The 19634-nt window shown below is 37.9% G+C and overlaps 1 protein-coding gene across 1 annotated transcript; it reads left to right on the forward strand.

The window, feature by feature from the left end:
- Positions 1–538: 538 nt before the first annotated feature.
- On the forward strand, positions 539–18224 carry LOC113071228 (S1 RNA-binding domain-containing protein 1-like). The gene is made up of 6 exons (XM_026244594.1): positions 539–576; positions 1064–1086; positions 1178–1229; positions 4399–4545; positions 14633–14817; positions 17400–18224. Exons 1-6 carry the CDS (start codon positions 539–541, stop codon positions 17690–17692), a joined length of 738 nt encoding a protein of 245 aa, XP_026100379.1. The 3' UTR covers positions 17693–18224.
- Positions 18225–19634: the final 1410 nt, after the last annotated feature.

A 19634-nucleotide genomic window follows, 5' to 3' on the forward strand; every position in this document is an offset into this window, starting at 1 on the left:
GCATTCATTCAGATACATATACTGTTAGCATTAGTATTAAATACGCACATTTCACAAATATCAGATTTCTGTATTTAACTCTTAAGGATTATGCCTTTGACTTATGGTTTACTTAGACACCCATACATCACTATACTGAGCTGGAAAGCTGTGTGATCCATTAACATGCAGGGTTAAATGCTCGTGAGGTAGGCTGGATCCAGTCATCCTGTTACCTGACTTTAAATGAGCTCTCAGTACCAGAGCTCCAGACGATGTGTTTGTGCTCCAGTGGTATTCACCCCTTATTTATAAGTGATGACATATAATGTTTACATAGCTGCTTTTAGGGGAGCTGCCACTTCGAATTGCCCATACATCTCACTGCAAACTGTCTCAATGCAGTTCTGTTTTATATGGAAATGTCAAAAGGATTATGAGATCTTAGGCAGCCATTTTGGTAATTCTGCTGGAAAATGTTCTCAATATTCTTACTAATATCGGACTTCATGTTTGTGAATATGCACGGAATTACATAAGTATAAAATAGAAGTTTTCCATGGCCTTCGGTGGACTTAAAGCGAAGATCTTGATCCAGTAAGTGTGGTTAACTGTGGGTATTAACATATAAATCAATCTCATTGCTACCTAAGAAGTTTGATTGCGTAAAGCATCAAAGGTGTGTTTAAGAATGACAGTTCTGAACATCAGAGAAAAATAGCAAAACGTCTAGCCTAGAACATTAGCAAAAAAAAAAAAAAAAGAAAGTAGATTTTTTTCAATCATATATGTTTTGAATGCTCTTTTATTTAAGGTACAATTCTGCTATTAACAAGCAATTAACTTGGACTTTTGCCTAAAAAAAAATAAAAATAATTATAATTTGGTGATTATTCACCAGGTTGTTAAATTAGGTACTGGGTAAGATATAGAATATAAATTAGTAACCTTTTGTAAGTACTAATAAACAGGCAATATTTTAATAATAGGCATACTAATAAGCAACTTGTTAATAGTGAGCATTGGTCCCTATACTAAAGTGTTTCCGATTTCCCTTTTTAAATGAGGTGTTTTGTTTTATCAGGCACATAGCAGGTCTGAACGCAGGTCGAGCACGCAGTATTATGGAGTGGAAAGAAAAGAACGGGCCTTTTCTCAACAGAGAGCAGCTAAAACTGGTTAAAGGCCTCGGTCCTAGAGCTTCCAGCAGTGTGCCGGCTCATCAGGATCAACCCTGAGACCGTTCGCAGGTACACCTCCAAATTCATGCCACTTCTACAGTTATATGTTTTGCACCAAGCTGCCTTTCTATTATGTAGGGGGGTTAGCTGGGACAAGATGTCGCCCCCTTAACTTAAAATAATTATGCATTATTTTTATCATATCATTCATAAAGGTCAGTGTGTAAAATGATGTAAATTATTGTCAAAAAATTAGCTTTGAATTATAATATTGAACACTTTTCTTACTTTGGGTTGATGTGTCAGTGCTTAACCAATATTTAATGGTGAGTTTTGCCTCCAAATGGAGAAAATACAATCACAATTCATATTAATTAATAAATGAATGTAATTATTATAATAATAGTTATTAATACTATTAATGCTACAGGTGCTTATAAATAATGTTGAAAACCTTCAAAACTTCAAAACCACATAAGCGTAACAGCACACAGAAAAAACTCAGAAGTGAACAAAGGTAAAAAAAAAATTTTTTTTAGTTTATTCGTAACATGATATAGTAAGTAACACCTTGACAAGGGAGATATTTGCTGAAATTTTCACGATTGCAAATGTCACATTGATTTTAGTCTAATAAACAAGTAAAGTAGTCAGGTAATTATTAAGTTACTTACATTTTAGGCATAATATTTACTGTTTTTGTTCTATTTTCTCAACAAAAATAGTTCCAAACAAAGATCACAGCAGAAGTATTAAACATTCTCCAAGAAATCAGTGGTTTTGTTACTGAATGATTCAGTGTTTTAAATGAATTGGTTGAATGACACAATAACTCACTCAATAAGTGACTTAAAGGGGTCATATGGTGTGATTTAAATTTTTACTTTCTCTTTGGAGTGTTACAAGCTCTTGGTGCATAAAGAAGATCTGTAAAGTTGCAAAGACTAAAGTCTCAAATCCAAAGAGATATTCTTTATAAAAGTCACGTCACTGTGTGGTAGGGGTGGGCGATATCTCGATATTTAAAATATATAGAGATATTTTTTAAACACGATATGGATTTTGACATATCGTATATATCGATATATTGTTTATATTAAATTTTGATTCTGCCACTTTGCTTGTTCGTCTTCTCTGTGCTGTGCCTCGCCCCCGCCTTTTTGCTTTTGTCCCCCTCCCCTCGTGTTTAACATGGCGTTGTCCCACAACCAGCCCAGAGGCTGACAGAACTAGTCAAAAACAAAACAAAAAACAGGACAACTGGCTCCCATTATATTGGAGAAACCTCGATTTTAAGTCGTTGGGCGAACAGCATGCAGATGTCTACTGTATAATTCCGCGATGCAGAAAACGCAGAGGGAATCGCGGAATCCCAGTCATAAAAACTGAATTTACAGTTTACACGTGGAATGTCATGGAATTGTCAAATTTTGAATGAATTAATCAAAAGTAGTCAATGCACTCACATCAAATCACGATATGGACTTATATCTTTAAATATTAAGCTGGAACAGTCTATTTAAATATGAATCCTGCACGTTCTGCATGTCTGTTAATGAATGGCGCAGAAGCACGTCACCACAACATTTCTTCCATCTTTTATTTTTAATAGTAAATCCCCTTTGTTCACCAAAAAATAAAGTTTGCTTAATTTTCAATTATTAAAAGATAAATTAAATGAATGTTTACACTAACTTTACACTATGGATCATTGGATCGGCTTTCACCGTGGATGAAGTGGAGTCCAGCCCGGGGTCGTCACATGTGGTTGCCACAAGCCCATAGGATGCTCTTTCATAGAATCCGCCAGCCATGCTGTTCTCAAACCGCCCGCCTCTGCTCACTCAAGCTGGCCTACACTCACTCTAGGCCTCCAGCCTTTGCTCACTCTAGGCTGTGTGTGTGACGCTGTTTCATTAAATAAGCGAAACTAATACAAATCCTGTTAATATCACGTTTATAATGGGTTTTATGTTTGTCTCATCACTCCGGCCAGACAAGGCATCACAATATATTAAGGGGCGTAACATTTCTGTCACACGCTTGAGGTATTCGGCCAATCACAATGCACTGGATAGATGGCCAATCAGAGCACATCTCGCTTTTCAAACCGTTGAGCCTTATAAAAAGTGACAGTGTGACATGACATACATCCAAGTATGGTGAAACATACTCCGAATTCGTGCTCTGCATTTAAACCCATTCAAAGTGCACACACACAGCAGTGAACACACACTGTGAACACACACCCGGTGCAGTGGGCAGCTATTTATGTTGTGGCGCTCAGGGAGCAGTTAGGGGTTTGGTGCATTGCTCAAGGGCACCTCAGTCGGGGTTTTGCCGACCCGAGACTCGAACCCACAATCTCAGGGTTAGGAGTCAAACTCTCTAACCATTAGGCACCATTAGACCAATCAGTGCATTTCAGAATGCAGGGCATAGAGGATAAATAGTAATGCACAGTATGTGGAAAATAACCTTAAATCGCATCATTAAAAGTGAAAAAAAAAATTCCCAACATTTTATATTTGTACATCCAAAATTTGATTTGAATTTATTGATCAATTGTAATAATTTGACATGAAAGATGATGCATACATTAAAAAAAAGTTGAAAAAGGTATTTGAAAAGATAAATAAAAATATGCAGATTTAAGTATGTAAAAGCTGATAGAACACTACAAAAAATACAGCTTTAGAATAAATTCTTTAAACCACCAAACCTCTTGGTGATGGAGTATGTTTGTGGGGATATTTAGTATTGAATATTCTATGCTGATATGAAAGGTTTAAAGTATATCATAATTATAAATTTTACCGGTATTCATGACAGTTATATATATATATATTAAAAAAAAATTGTAAATACATTAAATATTACATATATGTAATATAATGTGTATTCCCATTACAGGATTAGGTATTAAGTTTCATATAAGATGGTATTAAAAAGTCTTACATTTGACATTTTTTTCCCGCATAATTATATGGTGATATGTAATAGATGCTTTCATCTAATCCGTTGATTAGATTAAATAATCTTATGTATTATAATGCATCAGGATATCATCAGATATACGTAATATCTTGTAGAATGCAACTAAAAGGTGGCACAGCTTACCCCAGTCTCTAGAAAATGAAGAAGAAATACAATTTATAGGCCACACATCACATGTAAAAGCAAATTTTTAATTCAGTTTTTAATTTTACCCTCAATGTTTTTGTTATTTTGCTTCAAGCAGTGTCTGTTCTGGAGTGAACGAAGAGCTTCCTCTGAAGCAGACAGCTGAGAAGAAAAAAGTCAAAGGCTCTGGGAGCACCTCTAACCAGTTTAACCCACTGGACCAAACCTGCATCCATCCCGAATCCTACAGCATCGCCTTGAGGTGAGAACAGAGCGTGGCACTAAACTATCATGTTACTGCACTACTGCAGTTGATCATTGGATCTGCTTAAGGATTGACCCAAGTGGTAACAAGTGTTTACCTCAAGTAGGAGCATCTGGTCCTGTGTTGCTTAGTGTGAGAGTTGTGCGAGCTGCTGGTGCTCATATGAAAAGCACATTCAGCGTGTGCTCAGCACTCTCTGGCAGTGAATGACGCTCTCCCCGCAGCTGTGCTGCTCAAGTCTGTTTAGACTACTCCAATCTGACACTTGTGCCTGTTGCTTCCAGAAGATGTGCGCACGGATGCCCTGTGGTTTGGATGTGCTTGCATGCATGACAGCTGCAAGTTAAATCAAATTCAGTGTATGCATGTGAAAGAGGTTTTTGAAAATTGAATTTGAACCGTGGGCAAGGCATTCGAATGCTGTGGAATTTGGAGGATTTATTGGTGAATGGCAACTATAATTTAGGAACAAGACATTCATTCACTGCCTATTACTCACTTTTTCATTTCCTTCATAGCTGATGTCGTACTTTGGCTTCAGTTGTAGCACTGTGTGTGTACTTGTGCAATTACACTCCATTTTGTAACTTTGCATGTATATGTGCAGTTGTGTACAAACATAAGAGACCTCACTGAATATCTGTATTTTTCAGTTTTTCCAGTTAAACCTGGAAATAAACAAAATGGCCAAAAATTATTTTATAAAAAAAGTAAAGCAAAGAAAGTTATGACTTGAAAAAATATAGAAGTTTCTAGACTATTTGTAGGGCAGAATGTATTATTGAATATGAATATGAATTTGATATTGTATATTATAAATTAAATATAATTATAAATTAATATAATAAAAATATTGATATATTATTTAAGTAGAATTAAAATAGAATTTAGATAGATGGATAGTAATTTGCAAATCATATTGCATAATAATCGATATAATAATACAAAATTATTTGTATGAATTAAATAGATTTAAAACTGTTGTTCTGAGACCGTAGACCCCTCTGTACATGCATGTGTGAATCGTATGCATGTCTATCCACTCCTTCTCTGACTGATCTGTCGTCAGAGGTGCCTTTTACGGTCAGAGGTCTAATAAAGCCACTTAGGGGCATGGAGAGGGGGAATAATCACCTTGTCATATCCTCCCTCCTCTCCTCTCCTTCTGTTTGTTTTCATTTCTCTCCGTTAGGCTTCATTTCCGACTAAACCAGGCAGAAAAGCCTCCCTTGCAGTCCCCTGTATTATCACCATTCTCTATCGTTACCAAATGCTGTGCTAATGGACGTTGCTCCACTCCAATTGTCATCATGAGCCCAGGCATATTTTTCTTGGAGTAACAGGATTTGATTAAACATGGCCACCAGCAGTGCTGAGTTGGTAATGTAGCGCCCAGCTAATGTAGCGGACTTTAAACAAAAGGTTTCTAGGGGGCTTGGGAGGAATTCTGGGTATTGCTAATAAAATGTATCAAATATGTTGTGAGCTTCGGCCAGGGCTGAAATCATAAGGCTAATGATGCGAGCAGATCCGTCTGAGCAATGTCTTTATAATGATGATGACAAGCTTGACGTATTCCCAACAATCTGTAACCCATTTATGCACTGGGTTCATCACTCTTGTCCTCTGTTTCACCAGCTCATTCGCTTTCCCTTTGCAAATTATTGGACAGGCCTTTTCACTTCCTCTCTCGTTCTCATTCACATAAATGCATCAGTTAATGAGAATAGAAATGAAATGGAAAAACGCCCCTCATTGCATCCGTGACTGGTTTGCGCTTAATATTTCTGAAGTCAGGACAGGAGGTGGCTAAAATCAGTCACACATTGTGCTTGTGAAAACATGCAGCTTGTCTCCCTCCATTTCGTTGGTGATTTTGTTGCACGTCGGCGCTTTGCGAAGCGTGGGCCAGTGGATGGTAATGGTGGATCATGTTGCTCTAATGTGATGAACTTGATACCCTTAGCCCCACCACTTCCCACTCATACACACACAAATACGCATACACAATATGTAGCACTGACCCCCTGATGGACCATCTCTAGTATTTAAGTATTAGCTGTGAAACAAAGGTTGATGTTAGCTCTTATTGGGACCTAACAAAATAAACTCACTTTCACTGGACTAGTTTTCTGTGACGTTGCTGGGGACCAGTTTTCTGTGACATTTTACTATAGCCAGTACCTGATAGCGCTTTCTTTGTTCTTCAATAATTTGCAAGAGCAAGAAGGGGAAGGTAGTGATTAACTATTATGTTTAAAGGAACATTATCCAAGCTCATTTTCCAGTTCTGGTGGTAGCACTTTTAGCTTAGCTTAGCATAGATCATTGAATCTGATTAGACGTTAGCATCTCACTCAAAAATGACCAAAGAGTTTCTACATTTTTCCTATTCAAAACTTGATTATTCTGTAGTTACATTGTGTACTAAGACCGGCGGAAAATTAAAATTTGCAATTTTCTAGGCTGATATGGCTAGGAACTATATTCTTATTCCAGCATAATAATCAAGGAACGCTGCTTCCATACCATGGGTGCAGCAAGCGCAGTGATATCACGTAGCGCCTGAAAATAGTCCGAAGCTAGTTAGTGTAGTTGCAGCCAATAGAGTTTCTGGGGATTATTTTCAGGTGCTGCGTAATATCACTGCGCCGGCTGCAGCCATGATAAAGATGATCTTTACCGTGCACAAAGATGAAGTTAAAGATGAATTGATGATTTTATTTCTTCTAAAAAGTTCTATAGCTAAAGGGATAATTCACCCAAAAATAAAAATTGTCATTAATTACTCACCTCATGTCATTTTAAACGTAGTAGTGGTCGACCGATATGTGTTTTATTTTTACAGCTGATGCCGATATTGTGGAATGCAGGGGGGCCGATATAAAGCCTATATAATTTTTTTCAATTATTATTATTCATATTTAAGAAATTTTAAATAATTTGACAATGGATTAAAAAAGTAAAAGAAACATACTTATACTATAGATTACAGATTTTTCACAAATAAATAAATATTTACTAAAATTATTACATATAAAAAAAGTAGCCACTGTAACCAACAGGGCACTCACATATAAGGCCCCGATCACACAGAACAAGTTTTTTTCAGAAAAATGTTTGATGTGATCTGGGTCAAAAAATTGTTTATATGAATGTTACACTGCGTTCCCAGTCATATATGTTTTTGTGTGAGGACTGGTCCACTGAAAATCTTTCTCTTTGAAACTTTTAAATCAATTGTGATATTGTTAGATATATCGCAGGTAAATTATGACAATTTTCATTCTTCAGTGAACTATCCCTTTGAATGCTTTTCTGTCGTTAACAACCAAGCAATACAGCATTCCAGCATTATGAGCGTTGCCAAGTGAGTCTTAGGAAGTGAATAGCACTTCATCATTTTCACTGCAGCATTAGTAACTCATTTTTCTCAGTCACTGAATCATCGGAGGGTTGATATCAAATATCTTACATTCACTGATGATAACGAATTAACTTCAGGGTTACTGCTAAGGGGACCACACACTAAAGCAGCCTCATTGTGTCTGGAAAGCCTCTATCTGTAGGCCCACCCAGTAGCTTACGGTGTGTGGAACAGAGGCGTCCTCCACAACTCTCCTCGGCAGAGCTGCTTTTCATTATGCCCGGAGGATATGGCCGACTTCGCTCTTCTAGATCCAAAAGAGCAGGAGCGCTGGTACCCCCTAAACACTAACACACCAGAGGGTAACATAAGCCCAGCTGAGACCCCCTCCAGAAACCTGAGCCCTTGGGCCAATCGTCCGCCACCGCCACACTCACACTGTAGCTGTTCATAAATCACTCAGAGCCCAGTTCTGCAACCTCCTTTCTCTCTCTCCATCTCTTTTCTGTCCTTGTGCCAACTCTGGTGCTCCAGAGGGACAGCTGGAGGGAAGCACAGTGTCCCTGACCAACATCTCGGAAATCTGTGCAGGACCAATATAGGATGATGGGTAGCTGCCATTGGGCAATTTGAGTGCTTGAGTAATTTGTTAAAATTGGTAGAAGTACAGGGCACAAGTATATGTGTTAAAGTCATTTACAAGCAGGTGTTGTCAGGACACTAAGCTTGTGTCTGACTTTTCAATTAATTTTCCGCTGGAAAGGTTTTTATTTTAATATTATTTTTTTACATTTTTTTTTATCATTATTAGCATTGAACATATGGTGAGCTAATGTGGAATTACATTTTCGGTAATTTGTTTGCAGATAATGTGTCTTTAGTTTTGCTATAGACATCGTTAATCTGCTAAAACTTTACGGTTAGGTTTAATTTGTTAATGTAACTTAATAAATTATTGTAAACAATCACTTTACAGCATTTGTTATTCTAGGTTAATTTTAATTATATATTGTTAAATGCATATGCTGATAAATATATTTTATGGAACAAAAATGTATTAATAATAAACTATATTATATTTAGTATAGTGTACTGTATGTATAGTATATATAAACTATCGTATAAAATGAACCCAGATTAATAACAAGTATTGTTAAAGGGATAGTTCAACCAAAAGTGAAAGTTCAGTCATTAATTACTAACCCTCATGTCATTTCAAACCTGTTAGACCTTCATTCACGAGAGTACCATGACACTTATGCATGGATACCTCTGATTGCAAACAAGTAGTAGCACATTTATGTTCTACATCAGAACACCGCTCTTATTTTTGTTTTCTTTGCACAGAAAAGTAAATTAGCTTCATAAAATTATAGTTGAACCACTGATGTCACATTTTAACGGCTATTTTAACGATGTCCTTGCTACATTTCTGGGCCTTTAATGTGGAAGTTTATCAAAAATATCTTAATTTGTGTTCCTACAATGAACAAAGGTCTTGCTGGTTTGGAATTACATGAGAGTAATTATTGACAGAATAAAAATTTTTGGCTGAACTATTCCTTTAATAGTTCATAAAATATTTTGTTTTTAAAAGTATTGTGAACAGCTAATGCATTGTTAATGTTAACAAATTAAACCTTATTATAAAGTGTTACCATTAATTATATTGTATATATATTATATTATATAGTGTATACTAGTGTTGTCACAGATCCAGAGGCTGAAATTTAACAAGAGCAGCATCAGCAACAATGTCTCTATGTGGTATGTACTGAAACTCGTGGCCTAATGGTTAGAGGGTTGGACTCCCAATCGAAGGGTTGTGAGTTCTAGTCTCGGGCCGGATGGAATTGTGGGTGGCGGTAGTGCATGAACAGCTCTCTCTCCACCTTCAATACCACGACTTAGGTGCCCTTGAGCAAGGCATCGAACCCCCAACTGCTCCCCGGGCGCCGCAGCATAAATGGCTGCCCACTGCTCCGGGTGTGTGCTCACAGTGTGTGTGTGTGTGTGTGTGTTCACTGCTCTGTGTGTGTGCATTTCGGATGGGTTAAATGCAGAGCCCAAATTCTGAGTATGGGTCACCATACTTGGCTGAATGTCACTTCACTTCCACTTTCACTTTCAAACTGTATATATTTGCTTAGCGGTTTTGGAAAATGACTAAGTTCCACTTTGTCGTCTTTTTTTTTTTTTTTTAAGCTGTACATGTGGAAAGTGCAGTTTGATGACAACATCGCATGTTGTTTACAACATCGCATGTTGTTTACTTGATGTGCTTACGCGCCGATAGCTAAGTCAACAACACAGAGATATTTGAAGCAGTTTTACTCACCGCCTGCGGTTCCAACACACGATCGTGACCCTTTTTCGTTGGGACTGCATTATCCTTAATAATGTGCAAATCCGTAATCTGTGCAGGGTTCTCTTGCCCTGGCAACCAAAAACACACTCCTTTTGTGACATTTCGCGACGCTCTCGCTCTGATCAGTGAAGTCTGCTCTAGCGGTTAATAAACAGAACTGCTTGCATCTTGCGAAAGAACATCGTAGCCGGAACTACTTCTCTCTGTTTATGTCTATAAAGAATCACAAAGGTACTGGGTTACTCCGCCGCGGTATCCCCGAAGCAATCTAAAATACTCAGAATATAAACACTTATTATAGGTGTACCCTAGTGATTCAGGACAAGCTAAAAACAAGGTTTGGAAAATGGATTCATGGTGTACTCGCTTATTATGTTCATTTTTCTACATTTTGAACACAAACAAAGTTAAGGACCGCAGCTCTGATTGGTTGTTTTTTTACCGGGAGCGCATGACTTTCTGCAAATGGCAATAGGAACACTGGGAGGAGCCAGAGGAGTTTGATTTTTTTTTTAGGGATGCACCGAAATGAAAATTCTTGGCCGAAACCGAAAACCGAAAAAGAGAAAACCAAGGCCGAAAACCGAAACCGAAACACCGAAAGAAATTATGCCAATTATTAGTACCATTGCATTTATTGCTAAGACCGTGTACTAACTTTACTAAAATTAAGACATTGCAATTGCATAAATTAATATTAAAGTTTCAAAGATAATTACAATTACATAACTTATTTTAAAAAAAAAAAACATAAAAAACATAATTACAAATGATGCAAATATTTATTAAGCACATTGCAACAATGCACAGTATAAAATAAAATTCAAACAAATAATTTATTCCACTAATGTGTATATTTAATAATAATGTACAGGCCTACTGGCCTGCAGAAAGGTTTTAAAATGAACTGTTCTCTCATCAAAACATTTATGCATTTAGGTGAAGTGCATTTGAATTTTTCTATGTAGGACTAGAAAGTGCATTACTTCTCCAGTTGGCAAGACTGTTATCACTTCTGGGGATGGGAACTTCAGACAGATAACCATCTAGCTGTTGAGCAGTTGAGCTTGTCATCTGCCTGACATTTGAGAAATATTTGAGAGAGTGTATTTAAATAGGGCCAGGGCATAAATAAACATTTTTATCAAATTGAAGCAGAAATCTAGCAGAAAATCTAGCATAAATATGGCTACAATCTGATATTATGTATGTATATATGTTTGTGTGTGTGTGTGTGTGTGTGTGTATAGTAGCCTAAGAACAAAATAGCCAACGTATTATTATTATTTGAGGCACTTTCTTGCAGAATTCCACTGAACATATCAGACAGCGATGGTGCATGCCACTCATCTGGTGCAGAGACCAGTCTTTTTTTCTGCGCTCTGATCTGTCTCCTGCGCTTGGCGCTTCTCCGTCTCCACGCGGGTTCTCCGCATCTAGCGCGGCCTGGATCATTTCTCGTGCGCGCTGCCTTATTTCCGCATCCAAGTAATGGTCTTTATAACGCGGATCAAGCACATTCGCGATGAAGTGCAGAGGATCCGAAAATATCTCAGTGAGACGTGTGCTAACAGACTCTTTAAGACTGTACTTTTCTTTGTTTTATCTTCGTGGTCCGTCTTAATCTCTTTGTTACTAGACGCTTTAGTGCTGCGAATAAAGGAATAAGAAGACAATGTTCTCACTGGTGTTAAGTGAATGTCGCGTGGAGCTCGTGTTCTGCGCTATGCAGGTGCACGTGCAGGTTGCGGTTTCTGTTTGCGTCATCTGTTTGCGTCATCACAACATTTCGGCCGTCTTGTTTCGGTGATAAAAGTCTATCGGCCGAAAACCGAAAAGGCCATTTTCGGCCAAAAATTTTCGGTGGCCGAAATTTCGGTGCATCCCTAATTTTTTTCACAGATTATCTATCTCATATTCTACTGTCAGGACATAATGACAGGTTTAATAAATATGTAAAAAATATTTTTTTACAGAAGTTCCCTACAGCACCTTTAAATGTCTCGGTTCTGAGGCTCTTTCATCAAATCTTTACTTGAGCGACAAGCTGGAATTCATCCGCAGTGTGTGCGTGTGTCTGTTACTCTTTGCATTTTCATCGCCTCGTAACTCAAAGGCCCAACAGAGTCTGAGATTTTTTTTTTGTTTGCTTTTGTTTCACTAGATCTAGTACTGCTCTAGAACTGTTAGATGTTTCAATGTGAGCATAAAAGGCCGCTTATGGCATTGCACTTCCGTTTTTATAGCTCAGAATTGAAAATGTATGGGTTTGTTCTTAGTAGGTTTAACTCTTACAAAACATTGGTGCAGAAATCTTCCAACAATGTTTGTATGAGAAGTATGATAACTTGAATTATGCAGCTTGTTGAGGAATGTTGTTACTTTTCACCTGTCTTCATGCCAAAGTGGAGATGCTTGAGAAGGGGTTCAACTATAAAACACCACCTGAGCCATATTCTTAATAAATGCATGGATTATTGAGATTATATTCATACATATGAATTTCTTGCTAAAATGATGAAGGATCTGTGTCTTGTAAATGTTTGGACACACACAGTTTAAAATTACACTCTACCAGCATCCGTCTTGTCAAGTGTACACTTTTTCAGGAGGGTGAGTCGAGGAGGAGCAATGATCTGTATGTAAGTGTATTAGTGCTATGTATCTGTTTGCAAGCTCGGACAGTGGGAAATTGTCTGGATACATACAATAGAGCGAGTGTGAGTAGATTTGCCTGTCACTGCTGCCGTCAAGCCCCTGTCTGCAGCAGTTAATGGGCGGGGCTTGAACCCACCTGCCCTGTCACTCACACAGAGGACAGCTGCGCTGGCGTCAGGCTGTCACGGCGACGGCCATCCATCAGCAAGCTGGCTCAGCAGGTCTGCCCCCTCCTCTTGCCAAAATTCACATTCCAGTAATGCCCAGGACCCCAGCATTCCATAGCCACCTCTGGACAGCTTGACCCCCTAATACAGGCTTGTTGCACACTCCAGGACATGTGTGTGTCCCTGTAGAGGTTATATCACTCATTTGCACTGTACTCTGATGAAAGAACATTATTCAGGCACTAACTTTATGATTTTATAAGACAAACTCAGGAATTATGGACTGACCCTTTATCAGTGTTATATTAGCATTTAAAGCAACTTCCAAATATAAAATGTTGTGATGCATAAATTCACTTTATTCCATTCAGAATTTTTAGATGAAATGGTATAGAATTTTTTACCATTTATCAATTATTATTTACACATTATTCCAGGTTCTTCAAACAGGCAGTTTAGTGATGGTTATGAGAAGAACTGTGGTTTGATCTGTTAAGGTGGAAAATAAACTTATAATATTTGTTAACAAAAGTTATTATGGAGGGATATTTATGGTCTGTAGTGAATAAATACATGGGTTCCTTTTGGACAAACAATAAAAATCTGTTTCAAAATCAGCTTTCTGTATTTAAAGTTTTAGTGTTAGTGTTACAGGTTTTTGAATAAACACACCCCCAAACTTAGAACAAAACTCTAAACTCCAAAACCAAAGTCTTGTTATTTTAATTCTAAAGCACAAATCTAAACAGCTCTTTTTAATGTATCAGCAAAGCCTTTCCTGAATTTTTTTTTCTTTTTAAACTTTTAATTTTACTGCAACTCCAAAATTGAAAACATTATTTGCCTAAAGATTCCCACCCATACATCTGCTGTGTGTTTCCATGCATTTTTACACGCAATGTCCCTAACAGACCTAGTATGCAGCACAATATAAAGCTGAAGATTAACCACTGTCTCAGCGTTACAGTTTGTGATCACATCATGAATATAAAGGCTCATCCTGAGCCAGAGCTTATGGCCTGTGCCAAGTAATAGGCCATGTCTGGATCTTTCTTGCTGGCTGTGTTTGCTCTGTGTTCCTGCTTCACTGCTCAAGCCTCAGCACAAGCCTTTTCCTTTTATGTATGACGCTCCCAAGACCGTTAGATTTATGGAGGGAGACAGAGTCTTCATCTCTGGGACTCTAGAAATCAAGATTTAGGGCATAATTAGTCTCACCTCCCCTCCCATATCTACCTCCTCTCCCAGTCTTTGCACTCCCTGTGTCGGCATTCAGGCTCCTCGCTGGTGTCGGGGGAGTTCCTCCACGTGCACTGGGCTCTGAGAAGGGCTATTAAAACACCATTCATTAAGACACCACCTCCCATGGTCCTCAACAGACCTCACTTCCTTAACACAGCATCTTAAAGTGTATGTGTTTGCATGTGGAGTGTTTTTGATTAAGATTTATATGAAATGTCCTCAAAAACTTTATTTCTTGACTTGTCAAGGCAGTAACTATATGCTCTTTCTCTCTTCATTTAGGTTCTTGTCTCAAATAGGGGGCAGTTTGGATCAGATTGGCAGTGCTGCACTCAGACAGAGTATTGAGAGTAGTGTTAAGAGCAGAGGTCTAGATGTCTTGGCCAAATCTCTGGACACCACACCTGAGACTCTTCAGCTAACTGTGGACGGACTCACTCAGCCGCCTGGCTTTGACATTCGTCAGGGTAAGAGACTACTTTGTATCTGAAGATCTATGCAGGGCTCATTGATAAATATTGCTCACTGACACAGGCCAGTTAACATAACTCTGTCGCTTTCCCTTTTTGGGCCAGTGCTGTTCCCACTATCATATTCCTTGATTTTGTACATTAATTTTTTTTTTTTCTTGAAAACTTCTTATGATGTTTAAGTTCTTACATCATCATTGTTCAGCAGAAGTGTTTACAGATTTGTGATTTCCAGCTCGACGCAAACTGCAAAAGAAAAATACAATTCTAAAAATGTAAATATATAATTTTTTGTGTTGGTTCCAGTCAAAAACAAAAACAAAAAAACAAAAACTACTGCCTCAGCAAAAAAGAAAAATATTTTTTGATTTATCAAAGGGATCATTCATTTGGTTGGCATCGAAATCCTCTGACATTTTTCTTTTACAAATCTTTTGCAAATCTCTGCTTTTTCATGTGTTCTCTCTCCACATTACGGAAGTCAGAGAATAGTGTTTCTTACATTTGAAAAATAGATATTTTACAAAAATGCATTCATTCATAACAATAGTCCTTTATTCACCCTCGGAGCCGTGTGACGACTTGTGGACTGTTCAACTGCAAGACCCGCTGACTGCAGTGATAGAGCTTGCAATAGCTAGGACAGTTTTTAATATAACTCCAACCTGATTTGTCTGAAAAAAAAAAGTCATATACACCTAGGATGCTTCGAGGGTGAGTAAAAATGGTGCTACAACTTAAATGGTTCAAAATGGCTTCCACATATAACTGTCCACTGTAGTAGGCAGCATGCATAAAAGGGTTAAGGTCAGTACAATGGCTTTGTATGAGGAAAAGATGGAGGTTTAAGTTATTTTGCCCAGTTAATCTTGTTTGATGGCTTTTGAGATTCATTAAATGGAAATGAGAAGCTTGGATATTGTCCTATAAATATCGCCTTTTGTACTCCACCAGAGAAGGTAGATCATACAGATTTGTCAGGTGGCTAAGTAAATGCAAATTTTCATTTTGTGTTGCGTTAAGAAATAGACATGTAGGACAACTCTACACATTATGGAAAGGCTAATGGAAACAAAGTGCATGGACGTTTTACATTTTCTATAATGTGGTTCGGATTGCAGCCTGTGGCTAGGTTTTGAAATCCGTTTAGCACAGCACAAACCAAAGTATCAAAGTTCTTTCTCAACATGGCCGCCGCGCAGATCATAGACAATGCTGGCATCATATACTCTTTTCCTCACTCCCACCTAATGATTCTCCTCCCGTCTCCCCTGAGTCCGTCTCTTGTCTGTGAGATGACTGGGCGGCGCTCCAGGCTTTTGAAGTCTTGCCGCGTAATTTGGGGGAAGACCCACATTATTAAAGCAGACCTGCCGACAGATATATCATTAATGAGAGAGAAAGCAGCGTAAAGAGGAAAGCAGAGTAGCCTTGATCCCAGCACTAAAATCCCCCAGTGACTCTCCAAGTGAATAAAAACGACCAAACAACAAACGCCTCTTCTGGTTTTAATGTTAAGTTCAGACATCTGAGAAGACATTGTTTTCCTTCTGCGGGTGTTGATAGTAAATGTTATGTTTCATTAAAGGTGACAGGATTATAATTGAGATGAATGTCTTAACGTGTTTTCAGGGTTGGGGAGCAGTGTTCATTTTATGCAGAGAAAGGTTTTCTTTGGGAATGGGAGGGGGTTTAATTTCCACACTTGAAAAGATTATGGCAATGCTCGTTGAAGTTGAATTAAGACTCGTGTGGAGGAAAAAACGCAAAAAAAAAAAAAAAAAAAAGTTTGTAGGTCTTTTAGAAATAAGTTAATCTGAAAATGCCACAAAACATATTGCACATCTGAATGAATGAGACGTCGCCTCGTCAGTGTGGTGCACTAGATAGGACACTAGTTTTCTCATCAGAAGGCTGCAAGCTCACTTCCCCTGGTTGGAAGCCTGATGGGTTCTGCTCTGTAGCCAGCTGTATAAATAACTGCCATGTGAGCGGTGCTCTAGGTAAGGTGTCCCGGATAAGAATAATCAGAGATGAATGTTTCCTGGACTGCAGAGCCTGGTGAGAGGCCATGTTTATGTAAAAAAGCACCTCCCAAAGAAAATCACCCCAAAAAAACAGACAAAATGGACTCGGAGAGAAGAGGTTTGAGAGGCCTGGTAATTCTATTTGTTTTAAACCATTAACTGAAGCTTGTTTCTAATGTGTAGCTTTGGAGTTCTTGGATCAATTTGGAGGACGGTGCTCAAGTCTTAAAGGGAAGGAGGATAATGTCAGTCTTAGTCACTGGAAAAAGACAAAATCTGTTTAAACATTCTACCGTATCTTCCCTTTTTTCCATCTTTGTTTCTAATGGTGCAGTCACATTTACCATTGCTTGGCGAAATTATGTAAATTCCACTAATTTCAATAGGAGTCCAAGCGTTTGCGTGTTGGGCGAAAGTGTTTTTCGTGAGGGCGAAAAAGTTCCCCACAGCAATTCATCATAAATCACAATGTCAAATTGTTTGCCCATGAAATTTCACTAATATGACTGCACCTTTACCCTAATTATTTTCTTTTTTTATTGTCCTCAATAGATTTTGAACAGGCAGATTTCAAGCGGGAAATTGTGTCCATGAATGACCTACACGATGGAATGGTGGTAACAGGCCGTGTGACAAACACTGCTTTATTTGGAGCATTTGTGGACATTGGAGTCGGACGTTCTGGTCTCATCCCAAAGCGTTTCATCACTCCGGATAAGCTTCCTGTTGACCAGCGGCAAAGAAGCCTAGCTCTTGGCCCAGGTGAGCGGGTAGAGGTACGGGTCATAAATGTGGATCTTCAGAGGAATCGGATCACTCTGGACCTCATTAGGGTTCTCAGATAGGAACTATTCATTGAAGATTTACTGTAGTCAAGTCTAGTTATCAACTCTGCTTTCATGTCGTGTAAAAATAAAAGTTAGGCAATATCTTTTGTTCTTGTTCAAAGATGCTGTTTTTGCTTCTGTTCTACATTTAACCTGCTGTTACTGTAGTTTTCATAACTTCAATAAAATAGATATCTTGCTACGTGAAACTTGACAGGATTATAACTGAAATGAATGTCTTCATCTTCAGAAATATGATGGTTTTTGTTGCAAGTGAAGCTCTTCCTAGAATTTTGATAGATTTATATTCTCAGCCAATTATTAAAATACTAAAAGAATTTACTTCATTTAGGCATATTAAGAGGACAGTTGCTAATAACATAACTGAGTTAAAAATTAAGTTATCATTGCCCTTAAAATACAGTTTTACAATTAAAACAATAAAAAATACAATCTTTTTTCACTCCCTTTCATACCTTTGTAACCCCCAATTTAACAACTTGTGGTATAACTGATGGATGCAATTCAATGCAAAAATGAATGAAGTTAATAATAATATTATTATTATTTTTAAGTAATAATACTTAAGAAGCTTGTTCTTTTTACATAAGTATTGTTGGTTTTTCTGTGTTTCTGTGACACACTGTTACCATAGTTTTATTCCAGTACAGTGTAATTGTGATGCCTGAAGAGGGTGTTTCAAAGGCCTGTGAACCAGACACTAAGTGGATGATGTTGCTATGGACCAGGATGCAGGATGCAGTCGCAGATGTTACGCTGCCGAACTCAGGCCTGTTTGATTGACAGCCACTTATCACCCAAAGAATGGGGGGCTTGTAAAAGCAGCTGCCACACTGCAATATGACTAGAGGCCGTGGGGAACAAACGAAACCTAATTATCCTAGACTAGCCACGTGCTAATGAGCCACTTCAAAATTAATCCCACGCTCCCTCGTCTCTATTATCTAATCTGTTTGTGTTTATATGACACAAATTAAAAAATAAGAATAAATAAGAAACCTGAGGTGCCCTGAGCACTTAAAACAAACCACAGGGACCAAATTCCAAATGATTGTGTGATATTTGCATTGGGGACGTTGCTTTGTATTACAGAGAAGTTACATCAGAACTCAGCTGCAGCGGAAGGATTGAAGCCTCACTGTATGATCAGGTGTGGTGGATTTGACATTGTTTTTAATTCAATAGTTCTGCAGTAATAAGCCACATTTATTTTATTTTTTATCATTTATTGACTCAAGCTGCTAAAATTATTTTGGATGATGGATGATATCTCGTTTACCATATCTTAATTCTTTTAATGTCTTATTAGTAAACATTTTTGTCTCTTATTTTGTCTGAAGCCTTTAAGCATAAAACATTAAAAAAAAATGTGTTATCAAATGGTCTGCTGTTTTTGATCACAAGTTTAAAGCTATGCTTTTTTTCCTCTCTCTCATTTGTTATCTGGACATAAAGATGCTTTGCTCTGCTGTTGAAGGGGTCTCACTAAGAAAGGGAGGTCTTTACCACTGACTATATGAGCATGTGTGTGAGACTCTTATCTTATTTACAGGCTTCACCAGACCATTTTCTGGAATTTTATCAGAGCTGCATGTCGTAAAGTCTAATTTCTCAATCTTTCCCATTATGTTTTTTATTAGCTGAATTAAGAAAAGCACAGGGCTTAGTGTAATTTAAACATTTGGTCCAAGCACAAAACATCTTTAGCGATGATTATATGTGGAGAATGGCTTTTGAAACTGTTTATGATCCGATGAATGCAGAAACAGAGGGTAAAGAACCACTGTACCAAACCCACGTACATACTGGAACATTTTGGAAGTAACAGTTTTAAAGCAGGAGTGAATCCCCCTAAATCACTGGTTCTCAACAAGGGAGCCAAGGCCCACTAGTCGAGATATTACCTATTTCATATACTGTTTTTCATTGAAGAACCAGG

This window comes from Carassius auratus, unplaced genomic scaffold (genome assembly GCF_003368295.1).
Source record: "Carassius auratus strain Wakin unplaced genomic scaffold, ASM336829v1 scaf_tig00006590, whole genome shotgun sequence".
In the NCBI taxonomy this organism is placed as follows: Eukaryota; Metazoa; Chordata; class Actinopteri; order Cypriniformes; family Cyprinidae; genus Carassius; species Carassius auratus.

Excerpts from the sequence above, each read along its gene's own strand:
- LOC113071228 (XM_026244594.1), top strand. The coding sequence starts at position 539 with ATGGCCTTCGGTGGACTTAAAGCGAAGATCTTGATCCA. Across the intron at positions 4,546-14,632 it reads TCCTACAGCATCGCCTTGAG|GTTCTTGTCTCAAATAGGGG; the intron begins GTGAGAACAGAG and ends CTCTTCATTTAG. Across the intron at positions 14,818-17,399 it reads TGGCTTTGACATTCGTCAGG|ATTTTGAACAGGCAGATTTC; the intron begins GTAAGAGACTAC and ends TGTCCTCAATAG.